Source organism: Pan paniscus, chromosome 18, assembly GCF_029289425.2.
Source record: "Pan paniscus chromosome 18, NHGRI_mPanPan1-v2.0_pri, whole genome shotgun sequence".
NCBI classification, from domain to species: domain Eukaryota; kingdom Metazoa; phylum Chordata; class Mammalia; order Primates; family Hominidae; genus Pan; species Pan paniscus.
This window is the reverse complement of record NC_073267.2, coordinates 566,066-593,201: the sequence shown is the minus strand read 5'-3', so window position 1 is coordinate 593,201 and position 27,136 is coordinate 566,066. Positions and strand designations below refer to the sequence as shown.

The 27,136-nt window shown below is 58.0% G+C and overlaps 1 protein-coding gene across 5 annotated transcripts in view; it reads left to right on the top strand.

The window, feature by feature from the left end:
- The first annotated feature begins 11,437 nt into the window (after window positions 1–11,437).
- The window catches only part of AXIN1 (axin 1), a 74,855-nt gene continuing 59,156 nt past the window's right edge, over window positions 11,438–27,136 (top strand). For 4 of the 5 annotated variants that reach the window (XM_063598118.1, XM_063598116.1, XM_063598117.1 and 1 more), the window contains exons 1-2: window positions 14,190–14,308; window positions 19,574–20,532. In XM_063598118.1, the coding sequence (XP_063454188.1) occupies window positions 19,655–20,532 (878 nt within the window). In that variant the 5' untranslated portion in view covers window positions 14,190–14,308; window positions 19,574–19,654. Of the gene's footprint in view, window positions 11,568–14,189; window positions 14,309–19,573; window positions 20,533–27,136 lie in introns of those variants that run through there. The other variant, XM_063598115.1, reaches the window with a different exon arrangement.

The following is a 27,136-nucleotide window of genomic DNA, read 5'->3' as shown; positions in this document are numbered from 1 at the left end:
GCTACCTCCACCTGACCTGCAGGGTGGAGGTTTGGCCAGCGGGAAGCCGGGCTGTGCACCCTAAGGCATTTCCCGCCCTGAGGTTTGGGGGTACCTGACCCTCTCCCCCAACCCTTACCTGGAAATCCTGATCCTCCGGACCCATTCGGTTTTCCCAGGGAGCACAGGGAGGGCTCCTCCAGCTGCATGTGCAGAATGACAAGGGGGGGTTTATGTCCCCTGAGCCTAAGCCAGCCCCAGCTGGTGGCAGGATGGGGTGAACTGGAGGCAGCTGCCTGACGTGGGCCTGCTGGCTGATTGAGGGGCCCCTGGCTCCCAAGGGGGCTGTGGCAGAGTCCAGAGGGAGTCTGCAGTTGGCCCTGCTGGACTGCAGGGGAGCATGTGGCTCCCGGGGCCACAAGGGGTCACTGGGGTCAGGACCTGCCTGGTTCAGAGCCCTGGGAGGGCCCCCGAGGTCTCTGTCCACACCGGGCACCTCTGCCGACATGTCCTGCTGCTCCCCACACCAGTGCCTTCATGTGATGCCCCTGCTCTGTGAACGAGCTTGAAAAAAATTTTAGGCCAGGCACGGTGGCTCACACCTGTAATCCCAGCACTTTGGGAGGCCGAGGTGGGTGGATCACGAGGTCAGGAGATAGAGACCATCCTGGCTAACACGGTGAAACCCCATCTCTACTAAAAATACAAAAAATTAGCTAGGCATGTTGACACATGCCTGTGGTCCCAGCTACACGGGAGGCTGAGGGAGGAGAATCGCTTGAACCTGGAAGGCAGAGCTTGCAGTGAGCTGAGATTGCACCACTGTACTCCAGCTTGGGTGACAGAGCGAGACTCTGTCTCAAAAAGAAAAGAAAAAAAAAAAAGGCCAGGCGCAGTGGCTCACGCCTGTAATCCCAGCATTTTGGGAGGCTGAGGTGGGCGGATCACGAGGTCAGGAAATCGAGACCATCCTGCCTAACATGGTGAAACCCCGTCTCTACTAAAAATATAAAAAAATTAGCTGGGCATGGTGGCAGGTGCCTGTAGTCCCAGCTACTTGGGAGGCTGAGGCAGGAGAATGGCATGAACCCGGGAGGTGGAGGTTACAGTGAGTGGAGATCGCACCACTGCACTCCAGCCTGGGCGACAGAGCGAGACTCCATCTCAAAAAAATAAATAAATAAAAATCATACCGGGCACTGTGGCTTACACCTATAATCCCAGCACTTTGGGAGGCTGAGGCAGGCAGATCACCTGAGGTTAGCAGTTCAAGACTAGTCTGGACAACATAGTGAAACCCCCATCTCTACTAAATACAAAAATCTAGCCGGGTGTGGTGGCACACACCTGTAATCCCAGCTACTTGGGAGGCTGAAGCAGGCGAATTGCTTGAACCCGGGAGGTGGAGGTTGCGGTGAGCCACGATTGCACCATTGCACTCCACCTGGGCAACAAGAGCAAAACTCTGTCTCAAAAAAAAAAAAACACTTTATGAAAAACAGACAGTGCTCAGCCAGCTCTGTGGGGCCATGAGGCTCAGCCCAGCTGCCCACAGCATGAGTGCTGTTCCGTGCCCCAGCTCTAGCCAGAGTTGGGATGTTGTGGCCACGCCCTGCCCTGCACAGTTCCCGTGTTCAGCTGTGAACTTAAGCCAAGCCCCCTCCAGCCCCTCGGCCTGCCCCTGACTCCCTGATGGTGTGTGTGTCCACCACCTCCCAGCTCAGGCCTCGGTGGCTGCCCCTCACTCACCACCTGCTCTTTCCCACCCCAACCAAGCCCCACGGTAAGCAGGACTCCTGCCAAGGCCTGTAGGGCTTCCTGGGTCAGACTCTGGGGGCCCCAAGAAGTTAGGGGCCAGGCTTGGCAATGGGCTGGTAGGCGCTGGCCTCGGTCCCCCTGTCGGCCATGGTGGCACGTGCTTATGAGTGTGTCCTGACTTGTGTTGACTCAGGATTGTGGGTTTGGGACCAGGCTACCAGCTGGCCAGTGGGAGGAGCTGCATTTGGCCTCAGCAGGTTACCTCCTCTGCCAGTCACCTCGCTGGAACCCATGGCTGTTTAGTCCTCCCGCAGGGGAGGCCAGGCCAGACTGAGGTGGGGTCTGGGTGTGGCCAGGGCCCTGACAACTTTCTGGTCAGAGGCCACAAAAGTCCTTGACTGAGAAAAAGGTAAGAGGCCTTCCTTGAATGCCGGACCCATCCCTCAAGACCAAACCGTGACTCAGGTCTGGGACAGACCCAGCAGCTGGATCCAGCATGCTATTCTGCCTTCTGGGATGTGGGGAGGGGTCCCAGGGACTGTACCGGCTCCAACATGTGCGTGGGGAACTGAGAACTGAGCTGGGAGCCCGGGCAGCCAACCTGGGAATGGCTGCTGGCCACCCCTCCCCGCCCTCCCCGCGCCCACCCCGCCCTCCCCGTGCCCACCCCGCCCTCCCCACGCCCACCCCACCCCTTCCCTGCCCTCCCTATGCCCACCCCACCCCTTCCAGAGCCAGGCCGGGCTGGGGCCACCAGACCCTCCTTCTGCCATCCTCACCAATCACACCTGTCAGGCTCCTTCCTGAAGTGTTGGACTCCGTCTCTGAGAACGGCCAGTTCTCCCTCACCGAGGCGTGCAGACCCTCAGGCACCTGGAGCGGGAGAGGGATCTGTGCAGAGCAAGATCAACCCCACAGGAGGCAGAGCTGCCCTGGGCCGGCCTGCACCAGCCCCAGCCTCTCGGAGCCCTCAGGGGCCAGGAGTTCCCCATGTGTGTCCCAGGCTTGGCAGAGGCCATGTGTTTCCATGACAACAGTCAGCCACGGTGTTGGGCAGAGAATGGGCTGTGGACCTGAGGGTGGACTCCGGGGTGGACCCTCACCGTGGCTATGGGCAGGGATCCCTTGGGGGTAGAAAACTGGAGGCCTGGAAGGGGCGTCAGTGACCCCATCACTCCACATAGAGACGGGGAAGCCAAGGCCAGGAAGGGTAGGGTGGAGTGGATGTGAGGCTGGCCTGAGGCACCCAGTCACAAGTCCATGTCTGACCCCTGACCCCAAGGGTCTCGCCTGCTTCCTGAGTCCTGCTCTGGTGCACAGAGCAGCAGGATAGTGGAGGGAAGGGCATGGAGAGCGGGCGGGCCCTCTGGGTTGCTTGGCACCTCTGCTCCTGTCCTGTGCCCCCGTCAGGGTGCTGGGAGCCCAAGGGAGCTGCCGGGAGACCACTGTGTGTCCCGCGGGCCTGCTTAGGGCTCCACCTCCACCTTCAGTCCTTGGCCGCCCTCTCCCTCTCACCAGTGCCCGTCTGTAACTCCAGCCCTCTGCTGGCCCCAGGCACGGGCTGGGTTGTGTGGGGCTCCCAGGCTCCCTTGAGTCCCTGTCCCTCTGACACCCACCAGCCACCCAAGCTGGAACCCTGGCCACATGGCCACACCCAGCAGCCTGGGCTCCCGTGCGGTCCTGGCTCCCTCTGCTGCAGCGCCCCGCAGCCCTCCCTAGGCCGGCTGCAGCCCTGGACCCTCCTCCCCAACCACTGCCTGCTGTCCCAGGATGGTGTCCCTACCCACACCCTGTCCCCAGACAAGCTGGTAGCTCTGAGCATGGCATGGGAAGGGCTTCAAGGCCGGGTTCCATCCTGGGACAGGCGGCTCACAACCAGGCCAGTGCGAAGAAGCTTGGAGCCGGACCCAGAGTCCTGGGGGAGCAGCCGCGGCCCGAGACCCCCAGCACTAAGTCCTGGGAGAGCAGCCGCGGCCCGAGACCCCCAGCGCCCAGAGTCCTGAGGGAGCAGCCGCGGCCCGAGACCCCCGACGCCCAGGCCCATGCCAAGCCCGGTTCCCTGGGACTGGCCCCGAAGTCGCTCTCTTGAAGGTGGATCCCCATGGACCATGCTCCAGGCTCCCCTGGCTCCCGGGTCCCTCTGATGGCCTTGGTAGTGGCCTCTCTGGGCTGCAGCAGCCCAAGGCCCTCGCTTGCTCCTTGCAGTCCTGCAGCTGTTCCTCACCAGATTCTGCTCATCGGGTGCTGGGCCTGGGCCAGAAAGTGGGACTCAGCTTCCCGGGCTTAGGGGAAGCCTTCGAAGGGGTCTTGGCCAGGCAGTGCTGCTGTCAGAGCACGTGGGCAAGCCAACACTGTTTCTGGCTGTCACGGGGCTGGGGGCAGGGGGTGGTTCCGGGGATGCTCAGTGCCCTGCAATGCCCAGGATGTCCACGGGTGATGATTGAGAAGCCTCGTCTCCAGACATACGGGAAAGCTTTGCCAGGGGCCAATGCTGGTGCGCCCTGGAGGGGAGAGGCATTTTTGGGACGCAAGAGGGCACTGCAGCCCAGGGGAGAGCGGGTGCAGCCGCAGGTGTGTGACTGATGGCCAGACGGTTTCCTCAGTGTGGCCAAAGACCCAGAGTCCTGCCCAGTGGGAACCCAAGGTCCAGGGAGCAAGGCCTCGGGAGGGGCCTCAGGGGGCTTGTGAGACGGGACTGTGTGAGCACGTGCACGTATTCCACGGGCCGCAGCTAACGAGAGGGTGGCGGAGTGGACTGTGAGCGGAGAGAAACCTGGCAGCCTTTGCCGTCTGAGGTGGGCGAGAGCTTGGCTCTGCCCAGTGGGGCTGGGAAGTTCTCCCTGCTCCCCCTTCCACTGCTCCCATCCTTTATTTTCCCACCAGACTGGGCCTGGCCTTCAGCCCCTGAGGCAAGCCTGACCTGAAGTCCTCCTCTCAGCAGGGGCTGCAAGGCCAGTGCTTCTGCCTCTGCTGGGGGTCAGGCAGGGCACAGAGTGGCCCCGGACAGGCCAGGAGAGGGGCAAGGACCCCACACACTGGACACGAATGAAACACACACAAACGCTTAACAGCTGTTGTGGGGACAGCTACCATGCAGCCATGCCCGCCTCGTTCCTCCAAGGGGACCCTGGCATGGGCCCACGGGCAGTGCCGCCTGCTCCCTCAGCAGTCAGGAGTGGCTCGGGGGTGGCGGTGTCTAAAGGGGCTGGTTGCCATGGCTACCATAGGGTTCTGAGGCCCGTCATCTGGTCCCTGCCTCAGCCAATCGGCGGCAGGAGCCCGAGCTGCAGCCCAGAGTCACGCTTCTGCCTCCCAGCCACACAGTGGCCAAGAGCAGGGACCTGCTTCCCAGAGTGGCTGAAAGTGCTCGCACGGACGGCCAAGCCCATCATGGCGGACAGCGGGACGGTGGGGCGTGAGCAGGCACACGGAGCCAGGCAGGTGAGGTAAGCCGGGCAGGCGGCCGGGCGGACAGGTGGACGCGCCTCCTCTGCCCATTGTTCTCGCGGCTGCGGCCCTGCCCTCGGCCCACCCCACCCTCGAGTGCAAGCCCACACGCAGCGCCCGCACCCTCACCCTCAGACCCTCTCCGGGTGTCCCGAGGAAGGGTCAGGGAAAGAGACAAAGGGAGCAGGGTGAGGCAGGATGAATCCTGACGGACCTCGGACCCCAAAACCGCCCCGGTGGGTCTTCCACGTCAGGTTTCACATGGAGGCGGCATCAAAGACCCCCGACTGATCCAGGCCGGCGTCCCGGCCACCGCTCCAGGGCTAGGCGACAAGCCATGTCAAGTCGGTGCCGTTTAAGCAGCATTTTTTCGAGGAAAAAAATAAAAAGAAACAGAAGCGATATAAAGAAAAAAAGTGTCCACCTATGACAGGGCAAGCGGCCAGCCCGATGGATCAGAAGCGCCAAATCCCATTACTCGGGACTTCAGGGACAGGCCCCGCAAGGGCAGCTGCGATTAAGAGCTTGTCAATGGACTCTCCTCTAGAGATCAAAGCGGGGCGTGCTTGTGTGTGTGTGCGTGTGCACGTGTGTGCGCGTGCATGCGTGTACGTGCAGGAGCGGACACTGTGGGGTGACGGCACAGAGGTCGTGCACCGCAGCACCATGGGGCCCATACGTCGCCGACGCGGCCATCTCCACACTGCTTGTGTCCTTGCTGCCGTGTGCGAGGTGTGTGGACGCGGCTGGGGGCCTGGGCCGGGTACCTGGTCCCAACACCTGCACCCTTTCAAAGGCCTCCACCTCCTGCTGGAGGCCGTGCCTTCCCCCAGTTCCACCCAGAGGAGCCCGCAGGGGCCGAGCTGGGTGTGAGGACAGCTGTGGCTGCGTCTCCTCCCCCCGACCACGCCCTGCTGCCCACAGAGGCCTTGCGCTCTCAGTTGGCCTGGCAGGCACGCCCTGGGGGTTCAAAGCTCCCGTTGACACGATTGTTAGGTTATTAGGTAAACTCTGAGACGCAAATCTTTTAATCCAGTGTGGCTAATCCGGTTCACTTTTGTTTGCCACGACAGACGCTGCGGCGACAAAGGGGCCTGGGGCCCAGCACACACAGTCACACGCTCAGAACTTGGCCGCGGCCTCAGGGTTCCTAGGCAGCAGAGAGAGACATCTTGGGACAGCCAAGCAGAGGGAGGCGGCGGAGGGCACAGGTGGGCGGGGGCACAGGTGGGCCGGGGCAAAGGCAGCTGCCCGCTGGGGGCCGCGCTTCCTCACCTCCCATTTAATGTCCCCTTGCCAGCTCGAGGGGGAACCGCTGGGCACTGGGGTGTGCAGGTATCGGGGCCGCTGGGGATAGTGGGTAGAAGGACAGATGAGCACCAACGGGGTGGGCGGCAGCGCCCGGAGAGGCATGTGGGATGGAGGCTGTCAGGGCAGGGAAGGGCGTTCAGGTGAGGGAACAGCAGGGACAAGGACTGTGGTCGGTGTGGCAGGGGCAGGAGTCCCCCCAACAAGGACAGGAAGCGGCCTGAGGCTGCCCAGGGAGGTGGGACGTCACCTGCTACTTCCCGAAGTCAGCGCGAGGCCCCTCGGGGCATGGCCCCTGCACTTGGATGCCACCTTTTTTTGGGAAAACAGCACTGAGGTTGGGGGAGGCCAGCAGGCCCTGCCCTGTGCTCACAATGTGCCTGGGACACCAGACCTGGTCCATGGCCAGCCGTGGGCTCCATCCCGCCACCCGGCCTGTCAGAGAGGGTCACACACGGACCTCTGGGGCTGTGAGGCCAGGTCAGGACGATCACTTTGCCCAGGGGGACACTGGCACAAGGAGGTGCCTGCTTTGCCTAGGGCTACAGGCTGGCCCAAGACAAGGATGGGCACTTAGGTCTCCTGGGAGGCAGGTGCCAGGCCAGGCCCAACAGTCCCCTGATGTCAGCAGCTCCCGAGTTGGGAAGTGGTGGCCGCCCTCCCCTCCTACTTCCCCAGCCCCTGCGGCCGGACCCTCCAGGCAGGCCTACTTGACCACATCCTGGTATCCACCTGGCCCCAGTCCCAGCCCCTGGACACCCTGCGGTCAGAACTCTTCAGAAAGGCACTGCAGGAGGACTCCCCTCAGGACACTGGGAGGTGTGGACAGTACCCTGGGATGGAGGGGACTGCCTCTGGGCCACCTGGCTGGCCAGGCCCCCGCCCTGTTGCCAGTGCTTTCCTGTTGGCCTTGGCGTCCTGACCCTTGACCCCTGGAGGCCAGCGGGGATGTGGGGACTGTCAGGTCTGCTGGACGGGGCTGGGCGCAGGCGACGTGGGTGACGGCAGGTCTAGGGCCTGCCCCAGGGGACAAGTATGGACCCGGAGCCAGCGGGGACCAAGCACTGTGGCCACAGCAGCCGTTTCATTTCTTTTTCTTTCTTTTTTTTTTTTTGAGATGGAGTCTCACTCTGTTGCCCAGGCTGGAGTGCCTTGGCACAGTCTTGGCTCACTGCAACCTCTGTCTCCTGGGTTCAAGTGATTCTCCTGCCCCAACCTCCCCAGTAGCCGAGATTACAGGGGCCTGCCACCACACCTGGCTAATTTTTTGCATTTTTAGTAGAGATGGGGTTTCACCACGTTGGCCAGGCTGGTCTCGAGCTCCTGACCTGAGGTGATACGCCCACCTTGGCCTCCCAAAGTGCTAAAATTACTGGCGTGAACCACTGTGCCTGGCCTAATTTTTGTATTTTTAGTAGAGACGGGGTTTCACCATGTTGGCCAGGCTGGTCTCGAACTCTTGACCTCAGGTGATCCACCCGCCTCAGCCTCCCAAAGTGCTGAGATTACAGGTGTGAGCCACCGAGCCTGGCCACACACAGCACCCGTTTCTTTGGGCCCCTGCCCTGCAGCGGCTGAGTGGTTCACCCTCCACCTCTCTGTGGGTGGGTCCTCCTGACCACAGGTGCCCAGCCAATGGTGGGTCCCGGGGGCAGAGGCCGTCAGGTCATCCATGGCCATGGTGACAGTCACACTGACCTGATATTGGAGCCAGGGCATATGAGGTAGGGCCCTGCTCCCCTTCCCCCAGGCCTCTGCCTTTCGTGGGGACCAGGATCACTCCTGGGGCATCTGCCCTGCGGAGGCAGCTTTGGCTACAGAGCTATGTGGACCACTCCAAACAGGAAGCGTGTTGCAACATGGTTGGATGACACACCTGCCCGACAGGTGTGAGGGGGAGAGGAGGAAGGACCTATCTAGGGGCACATCAGTGCTAAGGGGGCTGCCAGATGTGGAGGCTGGGGAGGCCCCAGCCCAAAGTGACACCAACAGCTGGGATGGCCCAGGAAGCCCCTGGCAGGGTGTGTCTCTCAGGAAGGTGGCAGAACCTCCATGCCAGGCCCCAGGCCACCGTGGGGCGATGTGGCTGCCATCAGCCATGACCATCACCCTGCTGGACACACACTGCCCAGTGGTCAGTTCCACCCCTCAGGGCCTCAGCCGTGATGCCCGTCTCCTTCAGCGGGTTAACTTACACAGACCATTCCACGGGACCATAACTGTTACATCCCTGTAGACATTCCTGAACATGCAAAGAAGAAAATGGAACTTCATGCTTCTGCTTCCACTAATAACACGTGGACCGTTTCGAGTCTTCTTGCCCCTTTTTTTTTTTTTTTGAGATAGAGTCTCGCTCTGTCGCCCAGGCTGGAGTGCTGTGGTGCGATCTCAGCTCACTGCAACGTCCGCCTCCCGGGTTCAAGCGATTCTCCTGCCTCAGTGTCCCAAGTAGCTGGGATTACGGGCATGCGCCACCACGCCTGGCTAATTTTGTATTTTTAGTAGAGACGGGGTTTCTCCATGTTGGTCAGGCTGGTCTCGAACTCCCAGCCTCAGGCGATCTGCCTGCCTTGACCTCCCAAAGTGCTGGGATTACAGGCGTGAGCCACCGCACCTGGCCCAGTGTCAGGTCTTTCTCTCACCCAGACTGGAGTGGAGTGGCACCATCTCAGCTCACTGCAGCCTTGACCTCTCGGGCTCAAGCCATCCTCCTGTCTCTGTGTACCTGGGACCACAGGTGCACGCCACCATGCCTGGCTAATTAAAAACAATGCTTCTATAGGGAAAGGGTCTTGCATTGTTGCCCAGGCTAATCTTAAACCGCTGACTTCAAGCGATCCTCCCACCTCAGCCTCCCAAAGTGCTGGGATTACAGGTGTGAGCCACTGCGCCCGGCCCACATTTTCTATTTTCAGGAAAAGTGGTGCCCTGTGTGCATGGCCTGGCGGCATCTCTCCGGGGTGTTGTAGCTCCTTGTTCTCTGTCGGGCTTGGGATGGGGGAACAGGCAGCATCTGGCCTCTCCTGTGGGCTCAGAACTGATGGAAAAAGAAGGCTCAGGGATGAGAGCTGGGGCTCGCCTTATAGCCTGGAAGGCGGCGGAGGGTGGTGGGGGCTCTGCCTGCGATGGAAAGTGCAGTCCTCCCTCGCCTGAACGGGATGGTCCAAGGCCTCCCTCCCCCTCCAGGGGCCTCCCTCCCCTCCAGGGGCCTCTCCTGCCTGCCCACTCCCACCTCTCACACCTATGGACTGAGCGGAGGGGGCAGAGAAGGGGCAGACAGGAAGAGGCTGAACCCAAGGCTTCCCTCAGCCTCCAGAACCCTGGATCAGAACCGTCCGTCCTCTTCCCCCGCTCCCCTTACACTGATGCAGGGTCGGTGGCTGCACAGTGTCCATCTCTGCAGCTGGCTGTCTCCATCACACATCGTACAGCGGCAAACACTCCCCAGCTAATGTCCTTGGGGTGTCTTCCAGGGTTTCCTTTGGGTCATTTTTTATAAGTGGTCTTCCTCAGTTAGATGGATAAACACACTTAAGGCATCAAAACTCACTTTATTATTTTCTTAATTTTTATTTCTTGGAGACACGGTCTTACTCTGTTGCCCAGGCTGGTGTGTAGTGGCTCAATCATAGCTCACTAAAGCCTCCAACCGCTGGGTTCAAGTGATCCACCTGCCTCGGGCTCCCGAGTAGCTGAGACCGTAGGTGTGCAACACCACGCCCAGCTAGTTTTTAAAAATTGTTTAGTAGAGACAAGGTCTCACTATGTTGCCCAGACTGGTCTTGAACTCCTAAGCTTAAGTGATCCTCTGGCCTTGGCCTCCCGAACTGCTAGGACTACGGGTGTGAGCCACCGTGCCTGGCCTTTTCTTTATTTTTATTTTTTTGAGACAGAGTCTCGCTCTGTCACCCAGGCTGGAGTGCAATGGGGCGATCTCGGCTCACTGCAACCTCCGCCTCCCAGGTTCAAGCAATTATCCTGCCTCAGCCTCCTGAGTAGCTGGGACTACAGGTGTGCGCCACCACGCCTGGCTAATTTTTCTATTTTTAGTAGAGATGGGGTTTCACCATGTTGGTCAGGCCGGTCTCGAACTCCTTACTTCGTGATCCACCTGCATCGGCCTCCCAAAGTGCTGGGATTACAGGCGTGAGCCACCGCTCCAGGCCAGCCACTTTATTTTCAAGGTATTCCTTTTAGGCTGGGCATGGTGGCTTGGGCCTGTAATCCCAGCACTTCGCGAGGCCAACGCAGGTGGGTCCCTTGAGCTCAGGAGTTAGAGACCGGCCTGGGCAACATGATGAAACCCTGTCTCTAGCAAAAATACAAACAATTAGTGGGGTGTGGTGGCACACGCCTGCAATCCCATTACTCGGGAGGCTGAGGTGGGAAGATCACTTGGGCATGGTAGGTGGAGGCTGCAGTGAGCCAAAATCACGCCACTGGGCTCCAGCCTGGGCAACAGAATGAAACTCCGTCTCCAAAAACCAACAAACAAAAAAACATACCTTTTATGTCTACATTGAAGAAAATAATTTCATGTCTGCTCTTAAGTGTCTCATTTGGTGCCTAGAAACAAAACCTGATTAAATGTCATCTACGGTCAAATAAAAGCCTTCGTGGCAAACTCGCGCTCGAAGCAAAGGGGGCGTTTGCCTCTTCAAGGAGCTCTGTGAGGAAGGGAGGTGGCTGAACCTCACCCTGCCCCCCTCACCACAGGGAGGAGGCTGAACCTCACCACAGGCCCCCGCGCGCCTCCCTGCCCCTCCTCAGGGCCTTCCTCTACCTCTCTTCTGCCTGGCCTGCCTCTGGTCTCCTCCTACCCCCACTAGGCTCAGAGAATCTCCCCTCCACACCCACACCACAACCTACTTTAGAAGGGCTGCTGCATTTCCGCCAGGCTTTCTGACCCCCTTCCTGTCCCTGCAGGGCAGGGGCCCCGAGGAGCTGGAGGCCCAAGGGCCTTGTTCTGGTCCCAGGGCCTGGGGACACCTGCCACCGAGGGCCAAGAGGAGGATGGACGTGGACACAGCCCCGAGAGCCTGGCCCGGACACAGCAGCAGCTCTGCAGAACCAAGGCAAGCATTGGGGACCTTGTTGGGAGTCGGGGGGCAGCCCATGGGCCAGTGTCTGAGGTCCTGCTGTCTGTCTGGCCACCCAGGACTCCCTCATCCCTGGAAACTGTGCTTTACCATGGAGGCCACTCACTCTGTCTCCTCTAAGATTCTGAGGCTCATCCCTGGAAACTGTGCTTTACCATGGAGGCCACCCACTCTGTCTCCTCTAAGATTCTGAGGCTGAATGGGCTAGGGGGCTTGCGGGGAGGCCCCAGTGTCCAGCACTGTGGGACCTGGCAGGGTGCCTGCGGTCAGGACCCAGCGGGGCCAGGTGTTGGTCTAACAGTGCAGCTTCGTTCATATCCCCAGCCCCTGCCCACCTGCTCTGAGCACGGTGATGGCCCTGGGAGGTGGGCCTGGGCCCTTGGCAGGCTGGGGACAGCCTAGTGGCCCTTGTCCCATGCTACCCCCTTTCCCACACAGCGATGCTGGCATCAGACACCATGCTGAGTGCTGGCAGGGGCGAGGGCTGGGAGGCTTCCACACATGGTTCCCCATGCAGTCCCACCTGTGGGCATCTGGTGGGGGGTGGGCTGGAAGCTCAGGGAGCCTGGAGCTGGGACTTCTGTGCTTGCCTGCGAGCTCTGAAGGGTGAGGCTGGGCATCCAGGGTGACACAGCCCAGGGAAAGACATGGGGGTGACGTGAGAGGTGCCTGGAGGGAGCTGGCAGGTATGGACATGATGGACACGGAAGCATGGAGGCGGGCAAGTGGCCAGACGCATCTAGGGGAAGGTGTGGGGGAGGCGCCATTAGGAAGGGCCCTGAAGGGCTGTGGGCAGCAGGGAGCCCTGGGAGGCCTAAAGCAGAGGGCAGATAGATGAGGGCTGTTGGCTCAGTGGGGGGTGCGGACGAGGTGGGGAGCCCTCACCCAACAGGAGGCGAGCTGGTCCTGTGTGGCCTGAACTGCAGCTGTCTCCTCTGTGAAACGGGGGTATAGCTGACCCCAGGGGGCTGCCTGGAGCATCCCGGGAGGTGCCAGGCCCAATAGTGCTCTGGGAAGGACAGGGCCCTGGGCTGTTGTGGGAGGCGGCAGATCCTGGTACTCACATCCTCCTCCTTGGGGAGGGCCTGATGGTTGGCTGAGGCCTGGGTGGAGAGCAGAGGGTTGGTTCTGACAGGGTTGGGCTGGCCAGAGCTGGTGCTGGGGCTGCTGCTGGGGGCCTGTGCCTCTCTGCCGTGGGGTGCCTGGGGCTGTGACCTCATGCTCTGTGGCCTGCAGGGCAAGTGACACGGATCTGGGCAGCCAGGGCGGCAGGATCGGACTGGACCCCTTGGCAGGGCCGCTGTTGAGACAGCCCAGGGGAAAGGGTGCAGGGGTCTGGACACTCCAATGGCCTCGCTCTTGGGCTGGCCTGGGCAGCGGAGGGAAGGAGAACCCTTCTCTGATACTAGATGGTGCCTGGGAGAAATCAAGGCAGAGGGTCCTAGCCGGTGGGCTCTTTGGAGGTTGTGGCTCCTGTCCGGGTGAGAGCTACCATATATTGGGGCCTAACGTGTTCCCTGGCGCTGTGAGTCCAGGCTGCCTTGGGACTCAGGAGGGTGGAGCCCACCCCACCTTCCAAGGGCCCTGGCCATCCCTGCCTGCCGACCACCCCACTCCTGGGAGCCTGCTTCCCTCACGGCGGCGGGCAGGCCGTGGCGGTCCCCACGAGGGCCTCCTGTCCAGGGCCGGCTGGGCAGGGAGCCCCGAGGCCTGCAGCCCCCTGACTGCCCTCCGATGTACTGACGGCAGAAAAGGGCTGCGCCCCACGTGCGCCCGTCGGGGCGCGCAGTCCGCCCAGTGCTCCCCACGGCCGCGGCCATTCCAAGGACCTGCAACGGCGCCTCTCCCACTCCGCTCTCTGGGAAGCCAAAGCCTCCCGGGCTCCGCTTCCGCACCGCCCCTCGGGAAGACGGCGCGACTGCGCCCCCGGCACGCCCCGCCCCCGGCAGGCACTGACCACGCCCTCTCCTGCCCATGCAGAGACCCCGCCCCATGTTTCTCACCTCGTCTTCTCGCTTCCGGCCCCGCCCCGCGCCGGAGGCCCCGCCTCACGCTCTTTACCTCTTCTGCTCGAGGCGGGCCCCGCCTTACTCCCTGGTCCCCGCCCCACGCCCGAGGCCCCGCCCCGAGCTCTTCACCTCTTCTTCTCGCTTCCGGCCCCGCCCACGCCCCGGCCCCGCCCCGTTTCCTCACCTGTCCCCTCGCTGTCGGCCCCGCCCCACGCTCCTCACTTTATCCTCGCGCTTTCAGCCCCGCCCCGCGCCTGAAGCCCCGCCCCACACCCTTTACCTCGTCCCCGCGCTGCCGGCCCCGCCCCGTGTTGAGGCCCCGCCCCGCGCTCTCACCTCGTCCCCGCGCCCCGGCCCCGCCCCCGCACTTCCGGACGCCGCCGGCGGGGGCGCTCGGGCCTGGGCTTCGGCGCTCTGGCTCGGGAGGCGATCGGGGCCGCTGCCGCCGCCAGAGCCGGCCGGAGTCGGCCCGGAGCCGCGTCCACGCGGAGCGGGCGGGTGGGAGCTGGCGGCTGGGCCCCTGCGGCGCCCCCGCGGCCTGCCCCGCGTCCGCCTCCGGGCCGCCGAGCCGCAGCCGCCGAGATGGGGGCCGCCCCGGGCCGCGCCCCCGCCGGGTCCCGCCCGCCGCGCTGCCGCTGAGCGCATGGGCCGGGCCGCGCCGCGCCGCTCCGGGAGCCGGGCCCGGGGTCCCGCCACCACCGCGCGCGGGTGAGTAGGGCCGGGTTCCGGGGCGGGCTAGGCCGCGGTAGGCCGGGCGGGCGGGACCCGGAAGCGGCGGGGGGCGCGGGTGGCTGACGCGCGTGGGACCGAGGGGGTGGGCGCGCGGGGAGCTGGGGCCGGGGTGTCCCTGGGCAGCGGGACTGGCGGCGCGGTGGCCGCTTGGAGGTCCGAGGCCTCGGGCGCGTCTCGGGGCACGGAGCAGCTGCAGGGGCCGCGCATCGCGTGCGGGGGCCCGGGAGAGCCGGGCCTGGAGCCCTCCCCGCCGCCCAGAAGTCGGCAGGAGTCCGGCTGCCCCGGAGGAGGACACTCCCGCCCGCCCTCGCCGAGACCGCATGCCGGGTCCGGGTCGGGGTTCGGCCTGGGTAGCCGCGTGCTCCGGCGTCCGTACCCTCCAGGTTGATGCCTTGCTGCCCAAACACTGGTCTTTCTCTTGGGTGTGGTTCTTAGATTCTACCCCCGCCCCGCACTTTGGAATTTAGCCCCCCGTGAAATCAGAGCTGCACTGCCCGAGCAGTGAAACTTTCAGCTTGGCATTGAAGAAAGTAGAGAAAAACATGTCAGTTTTCTGGGGATTTTTCTCAGCCCATCTATAAGATTTTTTTTTTTTTTTTTTTTTGGTAGAGATGGGGTGTCACTATATTGCCCAGCAGGTGTTGAATTCTTGGCCTCAAGCGATCCACCTGCCTCAGCCTTCCAAGGTGTTGGGACTACAGGGGTGACCACCGTCCTCCTCTAAGATAATTTTTTTTTTTTTTTTTTTTTTTTTGAGACGGAGTCTCGCACTGTAGCCCAGGCTGGAGTGCAGTGGCGCTATCTTGGCTCACTGCAACCTCCGCCTCCCGGGTTCAAGCAGTTTTCCTGCCTCAGCCGCCTGAGTAGCTGGGATAACAGGCATGCGCCACCACATCCGGCTAATTTTTGTATTTTTAGTAGAGACAGGGTTTCACCATGTTGACCATGCTGGCCTGGAACTCCTGACCTCAGGTGATCCGCCCACCTTGGCCTACCAAAGTGTTGGGAATGAGCCACCGCGCCTGGCCCCTTCTAAGATAATTTGTAAAGCGTTCTTATTGTGCATGTCAGCCCCTTGTTTTTGCTCACACTTCTGTTCTCTGCTTCTTCAGGAAGAATCTCGAGCTTACTTGGATCCACAGGCCCTGTTTTGGAGAAAACACAGTCTAAACCGGCTACCCGAGATACTCAGCAATAGCTCGGTTTCAGTTTTTTTTTTTTTTTTTTTTTGAGACAGAGTTTTGCTCTTGTTGCCCAGGCTGGAGTGCAATGGCGTGATCTCCGCTCACTGCATCCTCCGCCTCCCAGGTTCAAGCGATTCTCCTGCCTCAGCCTCCCAAGTAGCTGGGATTATAGGCATGCGCCACCAAGCCTGACTAATTTTATATTTTTAGTAGAGATGGGGTTTCTGTATGTGGGTCAGGATGGTCTTGAACTCCCGACCTCAGGTGATCCGCCCACCTCGGCCTCCCAAAGTGCTGGGATTACAGGCGTGAGCCACCTCACCTGGCTTTGGTTTCAGTTTTAAGATCTCCATTCAGGGACAAGGATGGGAAAGCATGAAAAACACACTGTTTTTGTTTGATTTTCAGCTGGTGTTGACTTGTCTTGGATTTCTAGTTTCAGAAAAGCTAAGCAGACTTTTTCGGATTACATTGGTCATTGAGAATTTCAGTGATGGGGGAACAAATTACATGTGAAATAGTAGCCCTGAACCTTCAAGAGTTAAATCAATGGACAGCTGGGAAGATGTCAGAGTCGTGTTGTGTTACTTGCCTCCTCCATGTAAATCAAAATGTCAAAAGTTACGTTTGGGTAAAATAAATACCTACACACGTAGGTAGCATTGAGTTTGCTGCCATGGTGCCTGGAGCATATGCCTAAGCGGTGACGAAAGGGAATTTTAAATACAGTATCATACTTGTAGGCATCCCGCCCGTTTTATGGACTCACTTTATTGATGGTAGCTACAGGCTGTGGGCCAGATTCAGTGCTTGCAGGCATTTGATACTGAACTGAGTAAACATGACTGCTTTATGTGTGGTGTGTACTTGTGTATACACTAAATGCTTGGTGTGCTTCCCTGTGGGAACCCAGAGATTTCAGGAATTGGGACATGTTTCAACAACATCAGTAACTTGTAGAGGGGTTCATGTGCTTCCAGGGACACCAAAAAGTCTTCTGTCAGTTGACAGCCAAAAATACACATGATTATAAGAAAATTTTCTTCTGGGCTCTGAAAATTTGGTTCACACATGAATTAAAACATTAGTTTTGGGGCCAGGCAAAGTGACCTGTAATCCGAACACTTTGGGAGGCCGAGGCGGGTGGATTGCTTTGAGCTCAGGAGTTTGAGACCAGCCCGGCCAACGTGGTGAAACCCAAAATACAATAATTAGCCGGGCGTTGATGGCTCGTGCCTGTAGTCCCCGCCACTTGAGAGGCTGCGGCTGGAGAATTGCTTGAGCCTGGGAAGCTGAGGCTGCAGTGAGCTGAGATCGCCCCACTGCAGTCCAGCCTAGGCGACAGAGCGAGACCCTGTCTCAAAATAACAAAAAACAAAACAACAAAACCCATTAGTTTTGGAAGAATTTGCTGCTGTTTTCTGTGGTACCGTAGTTCAACCCCTGTAGAGAGCCAGTGTTTGGCGTCTGTGACAAATGTCTTTTCTTTTTTACATCAGTGAATGACTTATTGGTGCCCGTTAGTTGCAGGACCTTGTGCTGGGTGCTGTGGGTCCCGCTACTACCAATAATTAACACAGAAGACTTAAGTCCCTTATGAGAGCATGATGGTGACTTATGGTTAGCCTCCCTTCTGAGCACTGTCTGGTTAGTCACTTTCCACTCTCCGGTGACTTGGTTCTTCAAGCTAGTGAATGGTAGTACATCTATAGTGGTAAGGCTCAGGTGGTCAGGGTGCAGGCCTTCTTTCCTGTGATGGCATCCCAGACAGATGACCGTGAGCTAGTGTGGAGGTGCCCACGCCCAGGGTGCTCCCTCTATGCTGATGTGGCTCACGGAGTGACTGCCGCTGAAGTGGTCTGTGAGCAGCAGGATGTCACAGCTCACTGGGCCTTGACCTTTAGAAGCTGTGTGTTCCTGCTGAGGCCAAGATGACAGCAGCGTTCACAAAAAGTCCTTAGCTGCTGAAATGTCACTGGGGGCACATAGTTGGAAACCATCCTCCATCTATGGGTGCTTCTTATTTATTTACTAATTTTATTTTATTTTATTTTATTTTTTTGAGACGGAGTCTCACTCTGTCACCCAAGCTGGAGTGCAGTGGCCGGCACGGTGTCGGCTCACTGCAAGCTCTGCCTCCCGGGTTCATGCCATTCTCCCACGTCAGTCTCCCGAGTAGCTGGGACTACAGGTGCCCACCACCATGCCTGGCTAATTTTTTGTATTTTTAGTAGAGATGGGGTTTCACCGTGTTAGCCAGGATGGTCTCGATCTCTTGACCTCATGATCCGCCCGCCTCGGCTTCCCAAAGTGCTGGGATTACAGGTGTGAGCCACTGTGCCCGGCCTATTTTTTTTTTTAGAGACAGGATCTTGCTCTGTTGCCCAGGCTGGAGTGCAGTGGGGTGCGTTATAGCTCACTGCAGCCTTGAACTCCTGGCTCAAGTGATCCTCTTGCCTCAGTCTTCCAAGTAGCTGAGACTACAGGCATACGCTACCATACCCGGCTAATTAAGAACTTTTTTTTTGTAGAGATTGGGTCTCACTATGTTGCCCAGGTTAGTCTTGAACTCTTGGGCTCAAGGGATCCTCCAGCCTCAGCCTCCTGAGTAGCTGGGACTACAGGTGCGTGACACCACGCCTGGCTCTGTGGATCCTTCGTGCTTCCAGCCGTGAGCAGCTGTTGGCTGGTAAAGTGTGTGCAATGTGAGGAAGTTGATGTGGGGGACAGATTCCACATAGACAAGGGACAGCAGTGTGGAGTGGTGGCTGGGGGATAGATCCCCCTTCAGTTGGTCCTGGGTTTTAGGGTTTTATTTGTTCCCTGTGACTTGTTCAGCACTCCAGGCTTTTGAGCCCAACATGCTTCTCTAAAGCCCTCTCTCCAGCCCCTTTTAGCCAGGACCACTTACATCATGGCAGGCTGTTGTTTCAGTCACCTGCATGGCCGGGTTGACAGGCATAGCCAGAGCTCCTGGGCTCCTGTAGGACGTGGCAGGAAGGACCATAGACCATGGCAGGGGTTCTGTTGGAGCCCTTATCTACTCTCTTTTGCACACCCCTTGCAGGCTTGTAGCAGCAGCAGCAGTAGCAGCAGCAAATTCTATAGTTCCCTGATGTCTAAGAGGGTGGGTGGTTTGGTTTTCAGCTTAAGGAGTGAAGTCACATGAACTATAGCTTCCTTAGCTAAAAATTGTATTTGCATTTCCTTTTATTCTGTACCTTCTCTGTTCCTTGAAGTACCCATTTACTATTTGCTATCTGAATCCTCATCAGAGAGGCTTTTCAGAGTCAAGTGCAGCATTCTGACAGAGCATTTTAAGATTGTCTCCAGTGACGGTGTCCGAGCGCCTCTGTGGGCCTGGGTGGTGTCCTTGATCCCTCGGTCGATGGGGCTGAAGGTGACCCATGATTATCTCTCTTTGAGGCGTGTGTTGAGAGTCGGAGGAACACCCTGCAGTGTGTTCTAATGTGTTGGAAGGTGTACCACGCGTGACGTGATGCAGCAGGTAGAAAACAGTGGCCGTGAGCCTGGAGGACGTGGGGTTCAGAAGACGCCCACCACCTTCGGGGCTGTAGCGCACCTTCCTTTCTCTCTGAGTGTTGCTGGGGCTGGTGGAGCGATTGTCTCCATCTTACTTGTGAGGGTCCAGCCCTCACTCAGGTTTATACACATAGTCAGGACTAGAGGCAGCTTTCCTTCCTCCGGTCTTCCTGCCCTCCCTGTCCCTCAGCTCTGCAGCTGAGGTGGGAGGTGCTCAAGCTGCCAGCCTCCGTGATGTTTGTGCAGTGAGACTTGTGGGGAGTGGCATTCCCATGTCCTGGGCATCCCTTCTTAGCATGAGAGGCATTCCTGTAGTTGTAAAAGTTTCCAGAAATTGCTTTAAAGTAGAACTATGCTTGTGGCCAAAATATATCTTGATTGAACATTTAAACTGAGTTTCTTGCTTTGAGTTTGAGCGGGAGGGCGTCATCGTGAGTCTTGTCTTGAGAAAGCCTCTGGTCGTGTTTCATGGACCCACCTTTCCTAATCCTTGTCCTCTTAATGGTTTCAACAGGACAGATTGATTCACTTTGGAGCTGTAAGTACTGATGTATTAGGGTGCAGCGCTCATTGTTCATTGACGCAGAGTCCCAAAATGAATATCCAAGAGCAGGGTTTCCCCTTGGACCTCGGAGCAAGTTTCACCGAAGATGCTCCCCGACCCCCAGTGCCTGGTGAGGAGGGAGAACTGGTGTCCACAGACCCGAGGCCCGCCAGCTACAGTTTCTGCTCCGGGAAAGGTGTTGGCATTAAAGGTGAGACTTCGACGGCCACTCCGAGGCGCTCGGATCTGGACCTGGGGTATGAGCCTGAGGGCAGTGCCTCCCCCACCCCACCATACTTGAAGTGGGCTGAGTCACTGTACTCCCTGCTGGATGACCAAGATGGGATAAGCCTGTTCAGGACTTTCCTGAAGCAGGAGGGCTGTGCTGACTTGCTGGACTTCTGGTTTGCCTGCACTGGCTTCAGGAAGCTGGAGCCCTGTGACTCGAACGAGGAGAAGAGGCTGAAGCTGGCGAGAGCCATCTACCGAAAGTACATTCTTGATAACAATGGCATCGTGTCCCGGCAGACCAAGCCAGCCACCAAGAGCTTCATAAAGGGCTGCATCATGAAGCAGCTGATCGATCCTGCCATGTTTGACCAGGCCCAGACCGAAATCCAGGCCACTATGGAGGAAAACACCTATCCCTCCTTCCTTAAGTCTGATATTTATTTGGAATATACGAGGACAGGCTCGGAGAGCCCGAAAGTCTGTAGTGACCAGAGCTCTGGGTCAGGGACAGGGAAGGGCATATCTGGATACCTGCCGACCTTAAATGAAGATGAGGAATGGAAGTGTGACCAGGACATGGACGAGGACGATGGCAGAGATGCTGCTCCTCCCGGAAGACTCCCTCAGAAGCTGCTCCTGGAGACAGCTGCCCCGAGGGTCTCCTCCAGTAGACGGTACAGCGAAGGCAGAGAGTTCAGGTGAGTCCGACGCCAGGCGTCCACTTTCTGTACTCACCTCCGAGAGCTGGAGAACAAGCCAGGGAAAGGTGCTGATGAGGCGGGCGTTAACCCACACCGGATGTCCTGCTGCCGCTGGGGTTGAATTTTGGTTCTCTTCTTATTTGTGATACTTTTGCATTTGTCATTACTTTTTTATATTTGTAATGTTGAGAACATTTTTACTGAGAACAGACTAAAATATATGACTTTATGAATCATTAGGAACATCGGAATTCTTAGAAGTCACAATGACATGTAAACTTTACCCTTCACCAGTAAAGTCTGTCACCTCTTAAATAGGAGCTGGATCTACCCAGTAGACATGGTCCTTTCCGCTTAATAAAGGGAGGAGTGGACGTTTCAGGGCACCGATAAGAATTGGAGAATTGGATTCTTGCTTTTTTTTTTTTTTTTTTTTGAGACAGAGTTTCACTTTTGTTGCCCAGGCTGGAGTGCAATGGTACAATCTCAGCTCACTGCAACCTTCGCCTCCCGGGTTTGAGCGATTCTCCTGCCTCAGCCTCCTGAGTAGCTGGGATTACAGGCATGTGCCACCACGCCCGGCTAATTTTGCATTATTAGTAGAGGTGGGGTTTCTCCATGTTGGCCAGGCTGGTCTCGAACTCCCGACCTCAGGTGATCTGCCTGCCTCGGCCTCCCAAAGTGTTGGGATTACAGGCGTGAGCTGCCGCACCCGGCCAGATTATTGCTTTTATAATGATCTTCTAAGCTTCTTCCTACAGGCTGAGAAATAGTAGGGGGGACGTTTTACGTGTGGGGAATGAGTACTTTGAAAACTTCCTGTGGCTATAGTGGGCATTCCAGGATTGGGCCTTTTTTCCTGCCAACAAAATCTGTTGGTGCTGTTGTGTAGTCCACAGCAGCCTGGACCCTGAGGCTATCCTGGCAGGGCCTGTGGGGTGCGTGTGTTGCCTGGGAGGGAGCAGAGTGGTGCTCAGCCGTGGAACCTGTTTCTTCGTTCTTCCTTCCCTGTGATCCCTGCGTGGTTCCTGGAGGTTTATTTGGCTTTCGGGCTGGCATCTACTGTGCTTGTGAGCAGAGCGCATGCATTTCCCACTCTTTCCCTAGAGCTGGTGACCGGAGGCTCCGGCCTGTGTAACTTTGAAAGCCTGGAATTCATGTGACCCCTGCTGACCTAATCAAGACTCCGAAAGCACAGCCCCATGTGCTGGGACTCTCCCGAGGAGTTATTAAAAACTCGCATTAGTTCTTCAAGCTCACTGTGACACAGAAATTGGCTACTTGCTCATAAACACAGGATTAAACATGTCTAAGGTTAAACTTGGAGTCTAAGTGATACGGTTTAAGATGGACTGTCGACTGGGCGCAGTGACTCACGCCTGTAATCCCAGCACTTTGGGAGGCCGAGGCGGGCGAATCACCTGAGGTCGGGAGTTCGAGACCATCCTGGCCAACGTGGTGAATCCTCATTTCTACTAAACATACAAAAATTAGATAGGTGAGTTGGCGCATGCCTGTAATCTCAGCTACTCGGGAGGCTGAAGCAGGAGAATCACTTGAACCTGGGAGGCAGAGGTTGCAGTGAGCCTTGGTTGTGCCATTGCACTCCAGCCTGGGCGACAAGAGGACAAGAGTGAAACTCTGTCTCAGAAAAAAAACAAAAAAAAAAACAAAAAAGGATTGTGTAGGTTAATTGGTTAATTTTTTTTTTTTTTTGAGATGGAGTCTTGCTCTGTCGCCCAGGCTGGAGTGCGGTGGCGCCATCTCGGCTCACTGCAAGCTCTGCCTCCCGGGTTCATGCCATTCTCCTGCCCCAGCTTCCCAAGTAGCTGGGACTACAGGCGCCCGCCACCATGCCGGCCAATTTTTTGTATTTTTAGTAGAGACTGGGTTTCACCATGTTAGCCAGGATGGTCTCGATCTCCTGACCTCATGATTGCCTGCCTCAGTCTCCCAAAGTGCTGGGATTACAGACGTGGGCCACCACGCCCGGCCTTTTTTTCCTTTTGTTCATTGTCTTTAGCCAAGTGCTATTTATTTAGCAAGCATTTTAGGACACAATATGCCGCAAAGTTATCCTGTTGAGTAAGCCTGGTATAAACTGAGAGTTTCTTTTTTTTTTTGAAATGGAGTCTCGCTCTGTCACACAGGCTGGAGTGCAGTAGCACTATCTCGCTATCTCGGCTCACTGCAACTTCTGCCTCCTGGGTTTAAGTGATTCTCCTGCCTCCAGAGTAGCTGGGATTACAGGTGTGTGCTACCATGCCTGGCTAATTTTTGTATTTGTAGTAGAGACAGCGTTTCGCCACGTTGGCCAGGATGGTCTCGAGCTCCTGGACTCCAGTGATCTCAGCCTCCCAAAGTGCTGGGATTACGGGTGTGAGCCACTGCACCTGGCTGGTTATTTTTTTTGCTTGTTTTTTTGTTTGAGATGGAGTGTCGCTCTGTCGCCCAGGCTGGAATGCAGTAGTGCAATCTCAGCTCACTGCAACCTCTGCCTCCTGGGTTAAAGTGAGTCTCCTGCCTCAGCCTCCCGAGTAGCTGGGATTACAAGTGTGAGCTACCATGCCCAGTTAATTTTCTGTATTTTTAGTAGAGATGGGGTTTTACCACGTCGGCCAGTCTGGTCTCGAACTCCTTTCCTCAAGAGATCTGCCCGCCTCAGCCTCCCAAAGTGCTGGGATTCCAGGTGTGAGCCACTGCGCCCGGCCCCGGCTGGTTATTTTTAAGATGGGACTGAAGTTGAGGGCTGGGCTGCAGGAGGAAAATGAGCTCCGTTCTGATTTCCACCGTTAGAACCCCAGTGCCTCCCTCCCAGCCACTCTTCAGTTCTTGGCTGCAAGCAGTAGCTTTGCTGTCTGTCCTTGGTTTGCTGTATTTGTAATAAGGAACCTTTGCTATGAAATTAGTGGGATACATTGGCTTCTCCTGTCTAATTTTGTGTAGCTCTGTCTACACAGTTTGGGTCCTAACTTCACTGCTCTGGGGCTGCTGGTGGCAGAGGACCCTGGGGCTTGGGAGTCCTGTCTGCGGTTGAATCCTCTCTGTGGGAGGTGGCCTGTGGTGCAGCCTTGTGGCTTGAAGATCTCTGATGTTGGAATGGTTGCTTGTCAGCACAGACAGGGCATGAAGTCCAGGCTGCGTTCCTCACATTTGGACCATTCTCTTTGTCCTGCCAGGTGTAGGTGAGGGTGCACTAGGTTGGAAGTCATGGAAACCCACCCACCTGAGCCCAACCCTGAAGGGCACTGTTGAGGCAGAGCCTCAGGTGTGCCTTAGGGCCTGGCACCTTTGCTTTGTGCCAGTCTGACTTTGCCTGCCTGGTGGGTGACTTCGTGGGCTTTGTGTTGGAGGTGGCTGTTGCAGTGACTTTGGGCTCTGGGCTCCCTTGTTTACAGATGCTTCCCGCAGCTCTGACGGATGAGCCTGCTGTTGCTCTGAGGAGGGCACGTGTGCCGCTGTGTCCTGTCTGTCTCGGCACAGTCATGGTGCGTGCGCTGGGGGCTGTGCAGCAGGGTCACTCCTGAAGGAAAGTGGGTTCTCCACCCAGACAGACGGCTGCTCCCCAGTGGGGAGCTGTGGGTGGTCCTGCAAAGGAAGGCTGCGGGTAATGCAAAGGGAAAAGGAGAGTGGGTACTGAACAGGCAGCTGGTGAGCATTGCTACTACAGCAGGGCCTGGAGCTTATGCCTCACGTGTTAGGGGATGCATTTCCTGTGGAGAGCCGGTTAGTCGTCCCGGTGTGTCCGGAATTGGTGAGTTCTTGGTCCTACTGACTTCAAGAATGAAGCCGCGGACCCTTGCCATGAGTGTTACAGTTCTTAAAGGCGGCCTGTCCGGAGTTTGTTCCTTCTGATGTTCGGAGGTGTTCGGAGTTTCTTCGTTCTGGTGGGTTCGTGGTTTCACTGGCTTCAGGAGCGAAGCTGCAGATCTTCGCGGTGAGTGTTACAGCTCATAAAGGCAGTGTGGACCCAAAGAGTGAGCAGCAGCAAGATTTACTGGAAAGAGAGAAAGAACAAAGCTTCCACGCTGTGGAAGAGGACCCGAGCGGGTTGCCACTGCTAGCGCCGGCAGCCTGCTTTTGTTCTCTTATCTGGCCCCACCCACATCCTGCTGATTGGTAGAGCTGAGTGGTCTGTTTTGACAGGGCGCTGATTGGTGCGTTTACAATCCCTGAGCTAGACACAAAGCTTCTCCACATCCTCACCAGATTAGCTAGATACAGAGTGTCCACACAAAGGTTCTCCAAGTCCCCACCAGAGTAGCTAGATACAGAGTGTCGATTGGTGCATTCACAAACCCTGAGCTAGACACAGAGTGCTGATTGGTGTGTTTACAAACCTTGAGCTAGATACAGAGTGCCGATTGGTGTATTTACAATCCCTGAGCTAGACATAAAGTTTCTCCACGTCCCCACCAGAATCAGGAGCCCAGCTGGCTTCACCCGGTGGATCCCGCACCGGGGCTGCAGGTGGAGCTGCCTGCCAGTCCCGTGCCGTGCGTCCACACTCCTCAGCCCTTGGGTGGTCGATGGGACCGGGCGCTCGTCGAGGAGACTCGGGCCGCACAGGAGCCCACGGAGGGGGTGGGGGGCTTAGGCATGGCGGGCTGCAGCTCCCGAGCCCTGCCCCGCAGGAAGGCAGTTAAGGCCCGGCGAGAAATTGAGCGCAGCTCCGGTGGGCCGGCACTGCCGGGGGACCCAGCACAGCCTCCGCAGCCGCTGGCCCGGGTGCTAAGCCCCTCATTGCCCGGGGCCGGCAGGGCTGGCCGGCTGCTCTGAGTGCTGGGCCCGCCAAGCCCACGCCCACCCAGGACTCCAGCTGGCCTGCAAGCGCGTGCAGCCGCGGTTCCCGCTCGCGCCTCTCCCTCCACACCTCCCCGCAAGCTGAGGGAGCCGGCTCCGGCCTTGGCCAGCCCAGAAAGGGGCTCCCACAGTGCAGTGGTGGGCTGAAGGGCTCCTCAAGTGCCACCAAAGTGAGAGCCCAGGCAGAGGAGGCGCTGAGAGCGAGTGAGGGCTGTGAGGACTGCCAGCACGCTGTCACCTCTCACCGGGGTGGAATTTGCGTGGAGGAACGTGCCAGGAGGGCCAGGCCTCGGGTGCTGACCCCTCTGTCCTGGAGGCTACTTTGCCTGCATCTCTGCCACAGTCCCTCATCCCCTGTGGTGGGGCTGCTGCGGTCCAGCACGGCCACAGGCATCCAGTTCTCCTGTGGGACGCCTGAGTGCGGGTCCTTGTTGGTCCGTGCGTGAGCCGCGTGGTGGTTTCACATACTTGATTTGAGGAAAGTGAAGTGTTCTGCTTAGGTCTTTGTCTCAGCCTAGGAAAGAGCTCCATTCCTGGCCCTTTTCTGCGTTTGTCCCACTCACCCACTGTCATTTTGAGCTCCTGGGCCAAGGTTTCATGGGGTTCCTCCCTGGCTCCCCCGCTCTGCCTCTGTGGGAACACTTTCTGCACCCTCGGGTCTTTGTTCCCATTGTCAGTGGAACTTTGAACAGAGCTGGCTGGTTCACCTCGTCATTTCAGCGGTGTGGATCAGCAGGCAGGTTCTGCTGTTGACTGAGTGTTGGGCGGGAGGCCCAGGACCTGCACTCCCTGGCTGGCGGGCTCAGGCTCTGCTTCCCTTCAGGGTGGCTTGGCCCACCAGGTGGCCTTCAGGGCTGGCCTTGCATGCCCCTGCCAGGTCCGCTTGGTCAGGCCCGCAGTCTCCTCGCCGCTGGCCCCTTCTGTTGACTGCCCTGACCTTCCTTGCTGGCTGGGGACAGGGTCTTCCTGGATATTTTCGTGTGTCTTCCCGGGCCAGTCCAGTGATGCACTTGTGGATAGGGCTGATCAATGTGGCTGTGGCCAGAGTGTGGACAACAGACATGTCCACAGCAGGAGCAACATGGTGGCTTGTCTTGGGCTGCTGGTTCCTGGAGCTGCTCAGAGGACCAGTGGGTCCTTTGAAGGTGGGCAGCCAGCCCTTGCCGTTCAGGTTCCCGCAGGGGTGCGTGAGGAACCGTCGGACCTGCTCATTAGTTTATTGACTGTGTTTCTGGTAATGGTCTAAAAGGTTAAGAGAAGAAATGGTTAAAAAAAAAAAAAGAAGAAGAAGAAGAAAAAGAAAGGGCCCAAAATGTGTACAGAGTTGTCTGTGGAGGAGTGGTTTTGGGTTTCCATGTCCGTTGGACCTCAGGCGGTGGTGCTGTTGAAGGTGCCCGGCTGCAGAGGGGCTGTGTTGCAAGGGTGAACTCTGCTTCCTGTGCAAAGGGTGTGGCCCAGGGTGGGGTCGCCCCCAGGCTTGTCTTGTTAAGGGGACCTCTGCTGTGGTGCAGAGGGGGCAGAGGTGCTTGTGAGCCATACTGCCCCTTGCGTGGGCTCCCCCTGCCTGGGTGTGCGGGGCTTTCTAGTCTCCTTTGGGGTATTTGCTTCCCCTGTTTGAGCAGATCTGAAGAGAATTTTTTTTTTTTTTTAGACAGAGTCTTGCTCTGTCACACAGGTTGGAGTGCAGTGGCACCATCTCGGCTTACTGCAGCCTCCGCCTCCCAGGTCGAAGCAGTTCTCCTGCCCCAACCTCCCCAGTAGCTGGGATTATAGGCACCCGCCACCATGCCTGGCTAAT